The 16,790-nt window shown below is 34.9% G+C and overlaps 1 protein-coding gene across 1 annotated transcript; it reads left to right on the forward strand.

Annotated features, from left to right (window-relative positions):
- Window positions 1–227: 227 nt before the first annotated feature.
- On the forward strand, window positions 228–12,037 carry LOC102886966 (serine protease inhibitor Kazal-type 6). The gene is made up of 4 exons (XM_006906568.1): window positions 228–285; window positions 3,216–3,238; window positions 10,254–10,369; window positions 11,992–12,037. The coding sequence occupies exons 1-4, from the start codon at window positions 228–230 to the stop codon at window positions 12,035–12,037; spliced, it is 243 nt and encodes an 80-aa protein (XP_006906630.1).
- The last annotated feature ends 4,753 nt before the right edge of the window (window positions 12,038–16,790 follow it).

A 16,790-nucleotide genomic window follows, 5' to 3' on the forward strand; every position in this document is an offset into this window, starting at 1 on the left:
AAGCATTTCTTTACATTGTTGTCAGGTTCTAATAAATGCCTAAAGTGTATAGGACTGTATATGATTTTAGAATGTGACTTTATAAAGAAGGTGGAGATCCCAACTCCCTCTATCATGTCTCTCTCTATATATATGTCCGAGTGTGTGTTTTAGTGCTCTGGGAAGTGTCCTGACAGAGAACCTAGGCAGGACAAAGCAGCCTTGATCTGAGTGAGCTAACTGGCACCATGAAAATATCAGGTGTCTTTCTGCTCCTCTCTCTGGCTCTTTTCTGCTTTTTCTCAGGTGAGTTTTTTTTTCTTTAAAAATGAAATCCAATATTTATGCTGAGCTGCAAATGACAAGTGTATTTGCCCACCATATTTCAAAATTCTAATAATTTTAATATAAAAGACCAATTCTGAGAGATTATCATAATTATGATAATGATTTTGATGATGAAAATGGTGATAATGATAAAAATAACTTATTTATTGAGCATATACTATATTCTAGGCACGTACTAAGGGCTTTTAGCCATTATCTCTGATACACGTAGCAAGGCCTTCCTATCTATATTCTACACATAAGAAAACCGTGGCACAAAGAAGTTAAGAAAATTGCTAAAGGACTTGCAACTAGTAAGTAGAATTTGGGATTTGATCAGATCTTCTAGACATCACAGTTTATGTTTGTTTCACAGAAGTAGCCTGGGGAATGGCTAATTGTTTTAAGTGTTAGTTTTGCCTTCTAAGACAAAGGAAAGCTTTCCTGTTCTCATTATTCTTATATAGTAATTGGAAATTAAATAATTAAAATTGAAACAAGGGGAAAAGGAAACTCAATGAGAGAATCCTTGAGAAAAAAAGTTATTAAAACTTAGAATGCTAAAACATATATACTGCTGGTAAAATAAACAATTCTTCAAGTAAGGGGATATCTTTGGTCGCTTTAATGAGCAATTGTCATATAGTCTATCAATTCTGATTGCTTAAAAGACAACTGTACTTTAAGTTGATGTTTTTCATCACAAGGTCATTTGAATGAACAGGGCCACTGAAACTCTTTCTTTCCTTCTTTATTTTCCTACTCTATGCCATTGTAGTGAATGAAGCACATGCTAGAGTCTCTAGACCAAAGATCTCTTCCACTAATGGTTGTACCAACTGGAGAATGGCTCAGCTCTCTGAGACATTCTCTCATTTGTAGAATGCTAAAAATGAGAATGAGTCCTGGGAACTTTCATGTCTAGTCTATCATTTTTCTGTGAAAAAAAAAAAACAAAAACAAAAACGAATTTTGTAGCTGAGATTTTAAATGCCTGAACATGTCAAAAAACAACAGTTTTTCAATGAGATTGCACATCTAGAAAAATTATTGTTCAATGGAAACTGGCCATATTTACATGAACAGATACATTTAGAAATAAGAAAAGAATTGGATAATGGATTCCTGTGATATTATGGGGTAAGTTTGACTACTAAGACTAAACAACATAAATGAATGAGTGGGTCTATGAATTGCTGAGATGGCATAAAAAATAGATGTGACTATATTAAAATTTACCTGCTAAGATACTCTCAGATATTAATTTATGTCCTCTTATAGTTTCTCTTTACAAAGATGAACTGATCATTAAATTGGATCTGGCTGACTAATATACTTAATTTACCAAAACATGGCCCTTAGTAGGTGTGCTGGTATTTGAGAAGGCATTATGCCTAAGAGCTTTAATGTTGAGACCAAGAGGAATAAGTTTCAGTCCTGGCATTTCCATTTTATAGCTGTGTGACATTTCTGAGTCTCATTTTTTTATCTGTAAAATATGGATACAAAAAGAATATCTCTACATAGGGCATTAAATGAGAAAATGTATGTAAATTGCTTAACGTAATAAATAGAATATAGTAAGTGTTCAACAAATATCTATTAGTATAGCCATTAATAAATTTTAATAATGAGACTATTAGACTGAACTCAGCCATTGTTGATATTAATCCTCCTTCTGCTTTGATATTTCCTAGATATAAGACATTGAGCAAAATCTCTTCTGATTAAAGATTTGTACAGTGAAGACTTAGCTGAGAACTGTAATAATGAGATTTCCCTGGTCATAAGAATCACTTGGAGCGGTTACAAAAATATAGACTTCCAGGTCCCACTTGGTCTTATATAATGGAATTTTCAGGTGATCGTCATAAAAAATCTGTATTTTTAATAACCAGCCACACTGCCACTATGAGGTTGGTAATCACTACAGCAGACGATCATGAACTTTCTTTCCAATTTAAAAGCCTTATTTTTCCTCTCCTCATCTCTATTAATAGAGGATGTAGTTTAAGGTATTTCCAGTTGTCTTCCCCAAAGTGCTGACCAGCACTGGAGAAGGATTACATTTATTTATACACTTTCTGTCATCAAGGTGGCTTTGGGCTTAACTTGAGAGGTGTCACTGGCATTAGGAGTTCCATAGAAATAATCAGGTTTCAGCTCATACCAGGATTAAACCTAAGACTTCTATTATTTCAGTATTTTAAACTACCAAGCTAATTAGCCACAACTTAAAATTACAGGCGTAATCATAAAGATGAAGAGAAAGAGAGAATCGACTGTATTTATAGGTTTTTTTTTTTCTATTTTAGGAATTTAGAGAGATGTAGGAAGAGAAATGAGTCATAGAACTGAGACTGAGTTTGTCTTTGCCAAACTCAATCTCAGTTCTTATCTTTGGGTCAAGTCTTTAAAACCCAGTATAGAGGGCAGAAAAGCAAGAACAAAAAACAATGATAGTTCCTTCTCGAAATGCCTGTAACAAAGGCTTTAGGGAAATGCACTGAACCTCAGAATGTCAAAGTTAGAGGAGACTTTACAGCCCAATTTCTTCAGAGATGATAAGATTATTCCCACAGTAAAGTAGTGAGTTGGCCAGGTCTGTAACATGAATCCTCAGATGCTTAAACTATTTTTTCTCATCACACTCCAACCTCTAAGAAATATGACCTCATCATGGTCCATCCCCTTTCATTACTTCCAAGGTTCTACTGCTCCCTAAGAGGTGCACAGGTATAAAAAATAAAACAACCGTGCCTTGACTTGCTAAGACGACCAAGAACCAAGAACAAGTATCATTCCAGTCTTGAAGATTTCCTAATTTTACAAATCCCACTTTTTGTACATAGAAAAAGTACAGTGTTTGAATTTTTTTTTAATTTAATTTTGTTTATTTTTTTTTGCAGGTGTCTTCAGTCAAGGAGAACAGGTCAGTGCATTATTTATTCTTCAGACCTGAGTGCTGCTTGGTTGGTATTCCCTGGCCAAAGAGAGGTTTGTCTATGAGTAAAAGAGCAAAAACAATGAACAAGCAGGCCAAATGCAGAAATCAATGAAAGTAATTAATTTTCTAACTACAATCTCTCTATACCATTTGCAGTTTAAAAGAGCCTAAACACCCATTCTCAGATTTTGTTAAAGTAAAATGAATATAAATAAAAATAGGATGAATCATGCTCTATCACTGCTTTCAGCATGTAATCTTGGGCAAGTTACTTGGGTTTCCTGAATTGCAACTTCCACAGCTATGAAAAAGGGGGTTATATTATTCACCTCATAGAACTATAGTCAGATTTAAGTTCCATAAACTGTGTGGAAGCGTTTGGTAACTATGAAAGGATTTGTTATTGATTAATAATTAACAATTTCTGGACAGAGGTTATTACTTCCTTTGTAGAAATAAAGTAACGAAGGGAAGATAAAAATGTTGTTTACTCTTCTGTATTGGGTATACATAAACTGGTTCACTCAAATTTAAATACATCTTGGGTAGAAAATTGAAACGAGAACAAATTATCTTTATTGTCTAAGCTATGTCTATGTTAAAGTTCAAAACATACAAACAAGGAAAGAACATAAACCAACACATTTTGTATCCAATTAGGTAGTAAAATATAAGACCATCATTATACATAGATTGAAAAGATATAGAATTTAATCACAATTTTCCCTTAACACACAAGGGACACCCTTCCCTTCCTTAGTATTTGATTTCCACATTTCTGATGTTTCATAGATTTTTAGTGTTTTCTAAAGTTCATTTGAAATCTACTTTTTACGGATTCTATTCCTTTAGATGGGCCTAAACTTTATAGTCAGCTTGCTTTATAATCACTGAGGATGCTTATTAAATGTGCAGATTCCCATCATCATGCCAGACTTACTAAATAGCAATCACACAGGCAGGAGGTTTTGAATCTGTGTTCTAAATAATTATTCGGCACTGGGGAGCACTAACTATCAAGTGCTTGAATATTTAGAAACAATGTAGATGAGTTTTAATTTGAATATTCACTGGCTGTGTGATCTGAAGGATGCCTCCTCCCTTCTTGTTGCCTTTGTTTCCACATCTCTAAAATAACGTTCTAGAGTCAACGGTCTAGTATTAAACGAGTGTTAAATGATAAAGCCCTCTGGTCTTAGGTATCTAAATCAGTATAAACCAAGCCTGCCTTGCCAAGACTGCTGTCTTTTTTCCACTCAAATAGAAAGGTCAGGGAAGGCGCCACCTTTCAGATGGCATCAAGGCTACTATTTCTCTTCTCCATGGCTGGAAGGACAGGGGCAGTCCCAATGCCAGGAGGACGAATTTGAAACTAACCTCAAGAGTATGCCTGCTCAAATCTGATCTTGCTAAGAAAAAAGGAAAAGAGATTTCCTCAAAACTCCAGTAACCTGTCTCATGCCAAGAAGTCTTCCCGTGAGGAAGCATCAATGGTAGATGTCTAAAGTACAGACTTGCAACAAAATACATTTAGAATCACTCACTACATTGTCTTTTTCTTATTTTTTACTATATCCCTAAAGAGCTATTTAAATGAATATTCCAGATTGAAATTAACATAATAAACCTCTCAGAAACAATGACTGGCAACATTTTCTGTCACAATAATTTTTGCAATATCTAATTTTATTTTCATTTGTATTTTAAGGTAAAGATATGGTGATTTTTAGTACAGTTAGTAAAATAACGCTCCTTCATTGGAACATGTTTTGGGCTGTTCATCTTTATTCATTAGCTTGGATTTACTTATAACTAATATACTGACAAAATATCTAAGTACAATTTGGAGATGTTAACCAGTATCCACAACTTAACTACAGAGAGGAAAATTGATTCCCCAGAAAGAGGACCTAAGTTAACTCAAGTTTACCAACAGAAGTAAAGCCATGCAGTCAATATCCCAGGACCCTTGACTCCATATTAAATGAGCCTCCATGGCCCCACACTACCTCTAACCAGCAACAGAAAGCCATTGTGTGATGCATGTCAAAGTGCTTCGGGCAGTACAATTTTCTGAACAAATATATAATAGTGCTTCCTATGCTCCCTTCTTAAACACAGAAGTAATATAATGAAAACAGCAGTTTAAAGTAAAATAACTTGTCTCCATGTGTAAGAGGAATTTTGAGACTTGGAGGTAATGGAAGCAGAGAGAGCAGAATTTACTGCATTGGTTCAGGTAAGAAATCTTGAGAGTGAGCATAGGTAGTACATTTGAAATTGGTGAAGAAGACTTGAAATTTAAAAGAATACACAAAATGCAACACTTGCAAAGAGAAAGAAATGTCAGTGTTTTAATCTGAGGGTAGGTAGAGGAATCTGACGAATGGTACTAATATGTAAAAAGGAAAAATTAGAACATAAAACTAGTTTGAAGAAAAAAATAGTTATATTTTGGACATAAATGAATATTAAATATGAATCAAAATGTTGACTAAAAAAGCATCCTGTATATTTCTGACAATTAGAGATTAAAGTTTGAGATTCTGATGAAGACTCAAGAAGAAAAAGTCTAGGACTCACTAGTGTCATCAAAGAGACAATCAAGTATATAACATTTTCTTGAAAATGACCATAATGAATACTCAGGAGGAAAGTAAAAAGGATAATCAAAGGGATAGAGAAAAAAATCGTTGGAGAGCCAGCATATTGTCATATTACAAAAGTCAAAAAAAGTTTCAAAAGGAGTAAAGAGATCATGAATGTTTTATAACTGGCCAACGGAGGTATCCTGAAAGGTGTCATTTTTGGAGCTGTTTCGGTAGTGTGGAAGGGGTATGAAAATAGGAAAAGTAGAAGCCAAGTAAAGGACAGTTTTAGAAAACTGGCATGAAAAAAGAAAGCAGGTGGTGTAACCACATAGATAGTATTTTTTAGTAAAGGGAAGAAGAAATGAAGTCCTATACCCTAGTGGTATGTGTATGAATGTATGTAAGTTTGCAAATTTTCGTTTGGTTTATTTGGAGAACTAAAATGCTAGACTAAAATATCAATACTCCTGACTTTTTAGTTAAATTAACTAAATGACCATATAAGTTCATTTTCCAGCTTAGTTAAATGATTTTGTAGTCACCCTGAGCAAAGATGGCTAATCTGGGCATAAAAGTATCACTGTATTCCAGAATATTTTTGAAAGTACAGTTCTTTAAAGAACCACAAGGGGTCAGGCTGATACTAAACATTGGCATCCGAGTTTCTAGTAGTCTCTGGAAGCTGGACTGAGGAAATTAAGTAGAGGCTCTTTTTAAATCCAACACCAATGTAAAAACCACTAAAACAAAACAAACAAACAAAAACCTAACTAAAATAGGGTAAGAAATAATGGTCTCCAAAAATTCAAGAATGTGATACAATTTACATTGTTAGTGTTTATAATAGCAATCTTCCACATGATATTTGAAATTTTACAGTGTTTTCAAAGGACTTATGGTTAAAACAACCCTAAGATATAAACATTGCCAGCCCGCAGTTAAAGACGAAGAAATTTAAACTCAGCAGTTTGCACAAAGTAATGCAGGTAATAAGCGAGAGAATCAAAATTTAAATCCTAGTCAGTCTAATTCCATCTACAGGACAATCCCCTAACATTACACAGCACTGGGGCCTTTTAAATAGGTGCAGGGGGATTTCAGCTCTCCTAGGTCTCCTACACATCCCATGGAAGAAACCAAAGGACAGATTATCCTATTGCCCTTGGTCTAAACTCCCTTTAATGTCCCCCAAGGAACTAGTTGTTTGGATTCTATTTAAAGGAGAACAAAATAAAAATATAAACGAGAGGAGGAAATTTAGGCAGAGGAAAAACATGACATTTAGAAATCTTAGCCGACTTTTCAGGTTGTGAGAGCTGTGTTTTCTTTCTAATCTCAACTCTGAAATTCCCCTCCCTCGCTCTCTGCCTCACAGAAAGGATTTCTGGCTGACTCTGCAGTCATTTTTCACCTTTCCCAACATCTGGAGCTCTCGGAGAGTGACCCCTTTCTGTCCTCAGTCACCACGCTAAAATTTCTCACACGGAGAGGGAAGAGGGGCCTCTAGATATAAAAGAAAGAAGCATTTGGGCAGTAGTTATGTCTCCCATCCAATCGCAGAACTAAGTGCTTAGCTTTATGCAAGCCACTTCACAGAAAGAAGTCACTGCTAAATCTTGTATTATCAAAGTTGGAAGGAGCCTTCGAGGCCGTCTAGTCCAACGATACTTAACATTTTGTATGAGCTACAGACACCTTCCAAGATGTGGTAAGAGCTACTAGAGCAGGTCTACAATAAGAAGCTTATTTTCTGCACACTTAGTCAAAGACTATTGCAAATATCCCACACTGGCTTTTTATAAGTCTTATATGACGACATTCGATCCTTATAACAACCCTGGGAATGAAGCATGACCACAATTGTTTTTTAAAAGTTTTGGTTAAGAAAATTGAGGCGCAGATATTGAGTGTGCTTGTTTGCAATGACACAACCAGCGAATGGAAGAACGAGACTTGTAACATGGTTCTCCAGCTTACTCCAGGGATCCTGGAAGGACACTGCAATTTAGAAGTATGAAGCGTATCCACGTTCTAAGAAAGTTTGTTTATATACCATTTGATTGATTTGGTTTCGTTTCTTGAAATCCTTTGCTCTTCCTAGTGTCATTCCCAGGGGGCAGTGGAAGGGGAAAAGTGGGTTTGGAGAGGGGGGTGGTGTCTAGAAGCTCTCAAAGTGAATGCCCTTCCCAAGTGCCACTTCCATATCTGCTTTCTAAAGGACAAAAGAGGCTGTATCACAAGATCAGAGGGCCGATTGCCAGGGAAAGGTGGCCTGGGAATGCGTCTCTTTCAAGTAAGAGACTTTCTTGTTTCTTTTCCTTACTGACGTGACTCTAGGGATACACATTTCTCTGACCGAGATGCCCTTTTCTCGGCTTCCACGTTGCCTGTGCTTTTCCCACGTTGCCTGTGCTTTTCCCACGTTGCCTGTGCTTTTCCCAATATGCACTGACCACATATTGTGCTATAATTATCTATGTTCTTCTCCACTTTTCTAATGCAAATAAGATGGTGAACTTACTGAGACAGTGTTTATAACTGATTCCTCTTTGTATCACCATGTCTTCCAAATATTAGCTACATTGGCTGCTTGTGGAATAAATGAAAATATCAATGTTGAGTCTGTGATTTACAGTCCATTCTTGACTCAAGCACATAATCGCAAATAGATATATTAATGACTTAAGTACAAAATACATTCACTTTTAAGAAAAAAAGTATCTTATGGTTTATCTTACCCTAAAGATTTTCTAGCCTTGTTTCTATTTGGGGACCCAAAGGAAAGATTGTGTCTCAGAAGTAGTATGAAAGAAAGTAGTTGTCTTTAAAAGCAACAGGAAAAAGTAGGATTGTAGATAAAACTATAAATAGCCTAGATAGCTCCTATTCAACCAAGCCCTAAGAAGATCCCTGGTAAGCACCAAACTACGTAACTTCAATAGTACAAAGTGTGAAATTTCAACAAAAATGTGTATTTAATAGTCTCAGGTACCTTAAATCTGATATATGTGATATATTTTTAACTCAGTTATATGACTCCTTTGCTGAGTTTTTCTCCATGCAAACTTTTGGAGAGGCTTGTCAGTATGGAATGGTTTGTCAACATCTTAAACAAATGATTCCTCTCGCCTATACCCATACATTTCCTAACAAAGTATTTTCATAAAGCCTACATATCCTGACCATAAGTGTGGTCAAGGGACATTGTTGACAGTTGATCTTTATTTCTCTCAATGAGGATGTGCTGGAAATCAACCACAGTGAATGGTTCGAAATTCAGGGTCAGCAATGAGAAGGATATGTTCAAGCATGGGCTGTGTGACATTGGAAGCTGCTTGAAAATCCTGAGTGTCAGTACTCGCATCTTTAAACTGATTAGTATAATATTGCTCAGTGTACATCTCAGGGTTTTTGTGAGGCTCAACTGAGTTAATCCATAGAGTCTGAATATTATGAACCAATTGGTAAACATAAGACAGTATTATTATAATGGACCTAGGAGAGGGGTGAGGTATGGTCTATCTACTGATGTTCAAGAGGCCACTTCATTCCACACAGCTGACATTTGGAGAAGTTCGGTTCTACTAATTGCATATTGCCTATATCCTGAAATAAAATGGCTTGACCATCATTTGTACACCAAATGTTGATTCAATTAGCATTGAATTGAAAATAACTTTCAAACTCCAGACAACTTCTACAGAGCCCATGGTAATGATTATTAATCAGTCACCAATGCTGGAAGCAATCTCAGAATCCTTCTAAATAGAACAACTTAAGCAGTCTTTACTAAATTATTATAGTAGGCACAAAAGTTTGAATACAAAACAACAGACTCTGAGGCAGAGTAAGTTGATATGAAGACATTAGAATTTTGTTTTCAAGAGATAATCAATGGATATAGCCGCCACAGGGGAAACTAATGAGCCATCAGATAACATTTGGAAGCTCCTCGCAATGATCATCTATATCTTTATAAAAATACAGAAGGAGTGCTATTAGTTACATTAATACGGTAAAAGAAAAAACAAATGTCATTTACAGACCAAAAAGTACTCTCAGTTGGAACAATTTAGTGTTGGAGCAAAAAGTCATACCTATGGCATTTGCCTTACTCCTTACACGTATAGGGTGTAAGTGTCTGCCTTACATCATAACTTACTCCTGAATATAATAACTATGGAAATGGGTTTCCTGTGTTTCAAAGGAAAAAGTCTCAGTTTGGTTTGGTACATTCTAGTTAAGCAAATAACGAAAGCCATTTTCTATTTCAGGAAGCTTTACATCACAAATGTAAATTTTTATATGCATGTATAAAATTTTAAGTTTGCTGTTTAAAGCTCTGTTCTGAGGAACTGTCCCTTCTGCAGAGTGCACTAATGTCCATGCTACTGTGCTTACTTTGGTAGGTTGACTGTGGCGAGTTCCGGGACCCTAAGGTCTACTGCACCCGGGAATCTAATCCCCACTGTGGCTCTGATGGCCAGACATATGGCAACAAATGTGCCTTCTGTAAGGCGGTGGCGTAAGTATCACACTCACCAAACCTGTCCCTTACAATCACGAAATTTCAGAATAAGACAACGACACTTACCTTGAGATATTCTAACACATTCTACTCACACCCACTCGTGGAGACTGAAGAAATAAGCCTCAGCAAAATGGATTGAAAACAAATAGGTCAAAACAGATAAAAAATTTACATAATAAATTATTTGAAAACATAATCATTATTTCGTTATTATTAAATTTGACTCATCTTAGAGAAATTATTTTTAAAATTATATATCTTTAAAATTTTTGATACATTTTCTTATTTTTCCCATTTATTTCTAATTAAAAATTTTAATAATGTTTATCCAATTTTATTTTTGTTATTATTACATTATTATTAATTTTAGAGAAGATGAAGAAAAATTTTAGTAATGTAGTTAAGTTTGAAAATTCATCAGTTAGAAACATGAAAACCTTCTGAGGAAATTTATTACCAATAAAAATATTATTTTACCCACACTATTTTCAGACATTTTATTTATAACAAATTCTATGTTGCTAAGGCACCAATTCCCATTCGTTTCTCTCCTTTAGTCTTATGAAAAGAGCCTCTCAACAAAGAATAAATAAGAGGATCATTCTTTATTATCCAGATAATCCAAACTTTACAGATAGTATACTAAGAAGATTCTATCAAGGGTCAATATTTATTAAATTTACATGTTTATAAGGAACAGAACAGATACTGTAGATTTTAACCAACTTCCTAATGGGATATAGCTTATAATTAATAAAAATCAATCCGTCTTTTAGTCTGATTGCTCTAAAATAAAAGGAATTTTAATTTTGTTTAAACCAGATAAAAACAACCTCACTTCTTCACCACTGTCTTCATTTTCTTGCATTAGAATTTTTTCTAAGAATATCTTAATTTCCTTCAACTTTGCCATAAAATTCCTAAGCACAGTGATTATATAACTCTCTATTAATAATAACTGGACCAAGCACATAGAATTGAATTAATAAACATTGAATCAATACATAATAAACATGTGCCTTCATTTACATATAACATATGTAACTAATTAATATCAAATTTTTCCCAGGAGAGGGACAGTAGGGTAACTTGAGATTTGATAGACACTTATTACTGAGAAGGCCTGTATATATCATCTGCTATAAAATGCCAAGTGCCTGAATATTTGGTTTAACTTCTTACATCTTCTATCAGGACAGAAAACATTATAGTCTCATTACCCTTATTCCTCCTGTCACTTTTACCTTTACCAGATATTTCTCTCCTCTATCGGTCGCTCTCTCTCTTTCTCTCTCTCTCTCTCTCTCTCTCTGTCTCTCTCCACCCCCTCTCTTTCTCTCTCTCTCATCTATCTATATTTTCTCTCAGAGAAGGAAAAACTAAATTGAAAGGTCTAAGCCTTATTAAAATTCTGATATTTCTTTGTTTAAGACTCATGCTTTCTGTAATTAGGCCAAACGTTACCTCTGAGTGAATTTAATTAACCTCTGCCAAATTGTAGACATGTATACCTGTAGAATCAAATATTTGCATGGACTATGAGACACCTTTTCCAACCTCTGTGATGGATACTATCGATATTGCACTGAGCTTATATTTGTCTTTCTCTTTTATAGGAAAAGTGGTGGGAAGATCAACCTAAAGCATTATGGAAAATGCTGAATTAAAGCCGGTGTTTTGTGCTGACTCGCCAGCTCTCTCTCATCCTTCTTTTCTTGCTTCTGCTTTTATTTTTCACTAGCAGATTCTTTAAATTTACGAAAACACAGCTTCTACTCTGCTTGGGTCTTGGGAAGTTCAATGTACATCTTTTTTCCTCGATTCGCTTGACAATAAAAGAAATTCTGCAGAAACCTGGAGGATGTTTTTACTTTGAGATTAAGAAAACCCATAGATACAATATGGAATAATTGACTTAACATAACCTGTTTTTCTGATCTAAATCAACCCTAAAGTCACTGTGAGATCTTAAGAAAATCCCTTCTCCTCTCTTATTCTTGGAATTTCCATGTGGATAATGAAAAAATTTTAACGACATAAATATATAATGTGCTTATAATTATTTTACAGTATCTACTATTTAAGTGTTAGGTCAGGAAATATTGGTTCTTCCCAATTTTAGGAAAAGTGCTTTATCTAAAAATAAAACATTTACCCTCTCTGGACCATAGTTTTTTCATCTCTGTGAAATGGTGGCTTTGGATTACATACTAAGACATCCATTATTTGTTTTCCAGCAATATCATGGAGTCTAGCAGATAGAAAGAGCGAATAAATATTCAATAAATAGTAAATATCTAATAAATAGTGAATAAATGCAAAGTCTCTAAGAGCGTATATATTTAGAGAACGCAGTAATTGGTCTTAATCATGGAATGAGAGAACTGGATGAAATGTGAGGAATCTTAAGGCCCAGAGAAAATTTAATTAATTGCTGCCAAAGAAAAAACTCTAGTTAGAAGAATCAAGGTTATAACACAGCTCTTTTGATAACCAATTCAGTCTCCACTTAGCTGACTCAATCCTATGAAGACAAGTTGGATACATAAATATCTTATTCTGAGTAATCCAGATAGAAGTCTTGGGAAGTCTTCCTTTGAGTACTTCCATGCTGGTTCTACAATATAATGGTTAGCACTCTGGACTCTGAGTACTTCCATGCTATAGAGCATGTATTTATGGGTCAGCTCACACAGAAGACATCTCTAGATGCATTTACTAGGTAATAACCTAGAACAAACATTTACTGGATGCCTACTCAACGGCAGGCTCTCTTCTAGGTGCTGGGGATACAGTTATGGGTGGGGTTGAGGAGAACAAAGAATCCCTATATTAATATAATTTACATTCTAGCAGGGAGAAACAGACAAAAACAATAAACATAATAAACAAATAAATGACATAGTAATGCTTTGGGAGAGGTGGTGGCCAGTTGCAGTACTAAGTCAGGCCAATCCAGTACTAAGAAAAGTTCTTACTGGGAAGACATGGAGATGAGGGAGTTGGCCAAGCCAATAACCTGGAGAAGAGCAAAAGTTAGAGCTAGAACACAGCCCTTCAATCTAGAACATGCCTGATTTGTTCAAGGTTCACCATGGAAGCAACGTGACTGGAGAAGAGTGAGTGAGTGGGCAAATAATAGGTAATAAGGTCAGAGAAGAATGAATCCAAACCATGAAAGACTTTGGAGTTATTATTAAGGTTTTTGCTTTTAAAATATACCTTGTACTCCTTTAAATGTGGAATCGGTGCTCTTCCATGTTTAAAGACTATTCCCCTTGCTGGCAAACAAAACAAAACAAACAAAACAAACACATGATATATAATTAGGATAAGGCAATTATAAGAGGTAGGATCTCTGAGTCATACTAACCAAAATGCGAGTCACTGCTCTGACATAAGCTATGTGTTTTGAACAAGTCATTCGACTTCTTTCCATTTTGATTTACTCATCTGTAAAATGGGGATACTAGTATCTACATCCTAAATTTATTGTGAAGATTAAGAAAAGAATGCATGTAAGCACTTAAATAGTCTTTAATAGATAACAAGAGCTCAAAAATCAGTAGCTGTTACTATCATTTAGAATCGAAGATCAGATAAAGATCTTCTCAGACAAGAAAAAGCTAGAGTTCATCATCACCAAACCAGTACTGCAAAAAATGTTAGAGGAACCTCTTTAAGAAGAAGAAGAAAAGATCAAAAATATGAATAATAAAATAGCAATAACTATATATCTATCAACAATTAATTTAAATGTAAATGGATTAAATGCTCCAATCAAAAGATAGGGTAGCTGAATGGATTAAAAAAAAGAAGACCCTTACATATACCGCCTCCAAGAGACTCACTTCAGGTTGAGAGACACACACAGACTAAAAGTAAAGAGATGGAAAAAGATCTTTCATGAAAATGGAAACAAATAAACAAACAAAAACTGGGTAGCGATACTTATACCAGACAATATTGACTTTAAAACAAAGGCTATAACTGGAGACAAAGAAGGACCCAGTAATCCCACTTCTGGGTATTTATATGAAGAAACCCAAAATTCTACCTCGAAGGCACATGTGAATCCATATGTTCATTATTTACATACAATAGCCAAGATACGGAGGCAACCTGCGTGTCCATCAATGAATGAATGGATAAAGAAGAGGTGGTACATATATACAATGAAATATTACTCAACCATTAAAAGAATGAAATCTTGCCATCTGCAACAACAAGGATGGACATAGAGGGTATTGTGCTGAGTAGAGTAAATCAGACGGAGAAAGACAAATGCCCTATGATTTCACTTACATGTGGAATCTAGAGGACAAAACAAACAAAACAGAAACAAACTCATAAATACAGAGAACAACTTGATGGTTGCCAGATGGGAAGGAGGTTGAGAGGGTGGAAGCACAAATTGATAGTTACAAAATGTCATGGGGATGTAAAGTATAGCATAAGGAATATAGTCAATTATATTGTAATAACTGTATGGTGTCAGATGGGTACTAGACTTATTGGGATGATCATTTCATAAGTTTTATAAATATCTAATCACTATGTTATACACCTGAAACTAATATAATATTGTGTGTCAACTGTAATTGAAGAATCAAATTTAAAACAAATTAGTGACATTATTATGCTGTCATCAGTTTCAGCATTATACTTTCTTCACTGCTCAGGATATTTTTGTTCTTTTCTCAGTATTCCGGTAGTTTTTAAATGTCTATCTTTTGTTCATTTGTCATTTTTTAAAATTCCTAAGTGACTTTTTTTTCATTTATACAGTAGTCACCTCTTATCTATAGGGCATATGTTCCAAGACCCCCAGGAGATGCCTGAAACTGCAGATACTACCAAACCCTATATAAACTGTTTTTTCTACACATACATACTTATGACAAAGTTTAAACCATTTTAAAAGTACAGCCTCTCGACGTGGCCTACTCCACCTCTCTCCTCTTGGAGCTGCCCCCTCCAGCCAGGCCAGCTTCCTGTCAGTTGTCCACACTAACAGTGTACTTCCGCCACCTGGCTGTGTCCTGCTTAGAATTCCTCTGTGTCTCCTTCTGCCACTCTCCCTCCCCTTTTTTCCTCATATAATCTCTTATCTATGCCTTATGACTACCACTTCTTTCACAGCCTATTTCAGGTGCCTTAACTGAATAAATGATCAAAATATTAACTCTTGTCTAGTTCTAAGCTATTCTTTGAAGATGAAAAGAAAGTATATGAACGATAAACTACATTTATAAAAGAAAGTATATGAACGATAAACTACATTATATTTCTTAGAAAATAGAGGCAAGTCACAAAAAATCAACAGTCAAAATATAGAAGTTCTGACTGAGATGTATATATATGTCAAACCTCAGTGAACATACTTAGGATTAATGCATATCACGCTTTGCAAATTTTACACCAAAAGAACGTAAACATATAATGTAGTCTTAAATATGACAGTGAAGTTTTTAGAAGGAAGGGTACTGATGCCTGCAATTTACTTTCAACTGCATTAAAAGTGAATTAATGGATAGATGGAGAGATATCTTACAAGAGAAGTATAGTAAGATAGTAATGGCATGATCTAGGTGGTAGGTTTATAGGGGTTCACTATTAAATTATTTTAACATTACTGGATGTTTAAAATTTTTCATTAAAATGTTTTTTTAGTGATTAAAAAACACAGAGACTCTGCCAATTGGAGCAAAAACTCAATTCTGTTTATGTTCCTCATTACTGTGAAATCCAGGACAGAACACACTGTTTCAAGTGCAGTTTGTACTCTTCTGTTCAAAGCAAAAAACAAAACAAAACAAAAACTATTTAATCTTAACACCCAGATCTATCACTATGCCTTCACACACCAATGAGAACATTGTCAAAACTGGACCAAACTTATAAACATCAACTATCTTAAGGCATTTTTCTTTCCATGCCAACTGTTGCCTAGTCACATCTTTCTCAGCTGTTCTCCTCTTATTGTTTCTTTGAAATTAAATTCATTGTAGAAATGATGTGGCATGTCAGTGGTTAAGCTTGAGCAAAGAGGGTTTGTCTGGGGGCTTCTCTGTGCCAGTGTAAAGGTTTCTTGAATTAGAATACACAAACATAAGCACCACAGTCACTCTTGCTAAAGTGAAAAAGGGAACAACAAGGAAAAAAAGGCCCGAGAAAATAGTAACTAAGATAAAGACTGAAATAATTCACTAGTAATAAGGTTAACCAATCTATTTGCTCAGTACTTCTCATGTTTCCTGTGATAAGCACATAAGCATCATATTTACATAAACATCATAACAATAGCTATGAAGTTGTAGCCTTATTTTGTAAAAGAGCCTGAGGTACAGAGATATCAATGATTTGCCCAGGATCTTAAAGCCAGGGAGTTAAAGAGTCTGGATTTACTCAAGAG

This window comes from Pteropus alecto, unplaced genomic scaffold, assembly GCF_000325575.1.
Source record: "Pteropus alecto unplaced genomic scaffold, ASM32557v1 scaffold40, whole genome shotgun sequence".
NCBI classification, from domain to species: Eukaryota; Metazoa; Chordata; class Mammalia; order Chiroptera; family Pteropodidae; genus Pteropus; species Pteropus alecto.

Bases quoted from the DNA above. Each gene is read 5' to 3' on its own strand.
- LOC102886966 (XM_006906568.1), top strand. From the start codon at position 228: ATGAAAATATCAGGTGTCTTTCTGCTCCTCTCTCTGGCTCTTTTCTGC. The intron at 286-3,215 runs GTGAGTTTTTTT...TTTTTTTTGCAG, and splicing joins TCTTTTCTGCTTTTTCTCAG to GTGTCTTCAGTCAAGGAGAA. The intron at 10,370-11,991 runs GTAAGTATCACA...TCTCTTTTATAG, and splicing joins GCCTTCTGTAAGGCGGTGGC to GAAAAGTGGTGGGAAGATCA.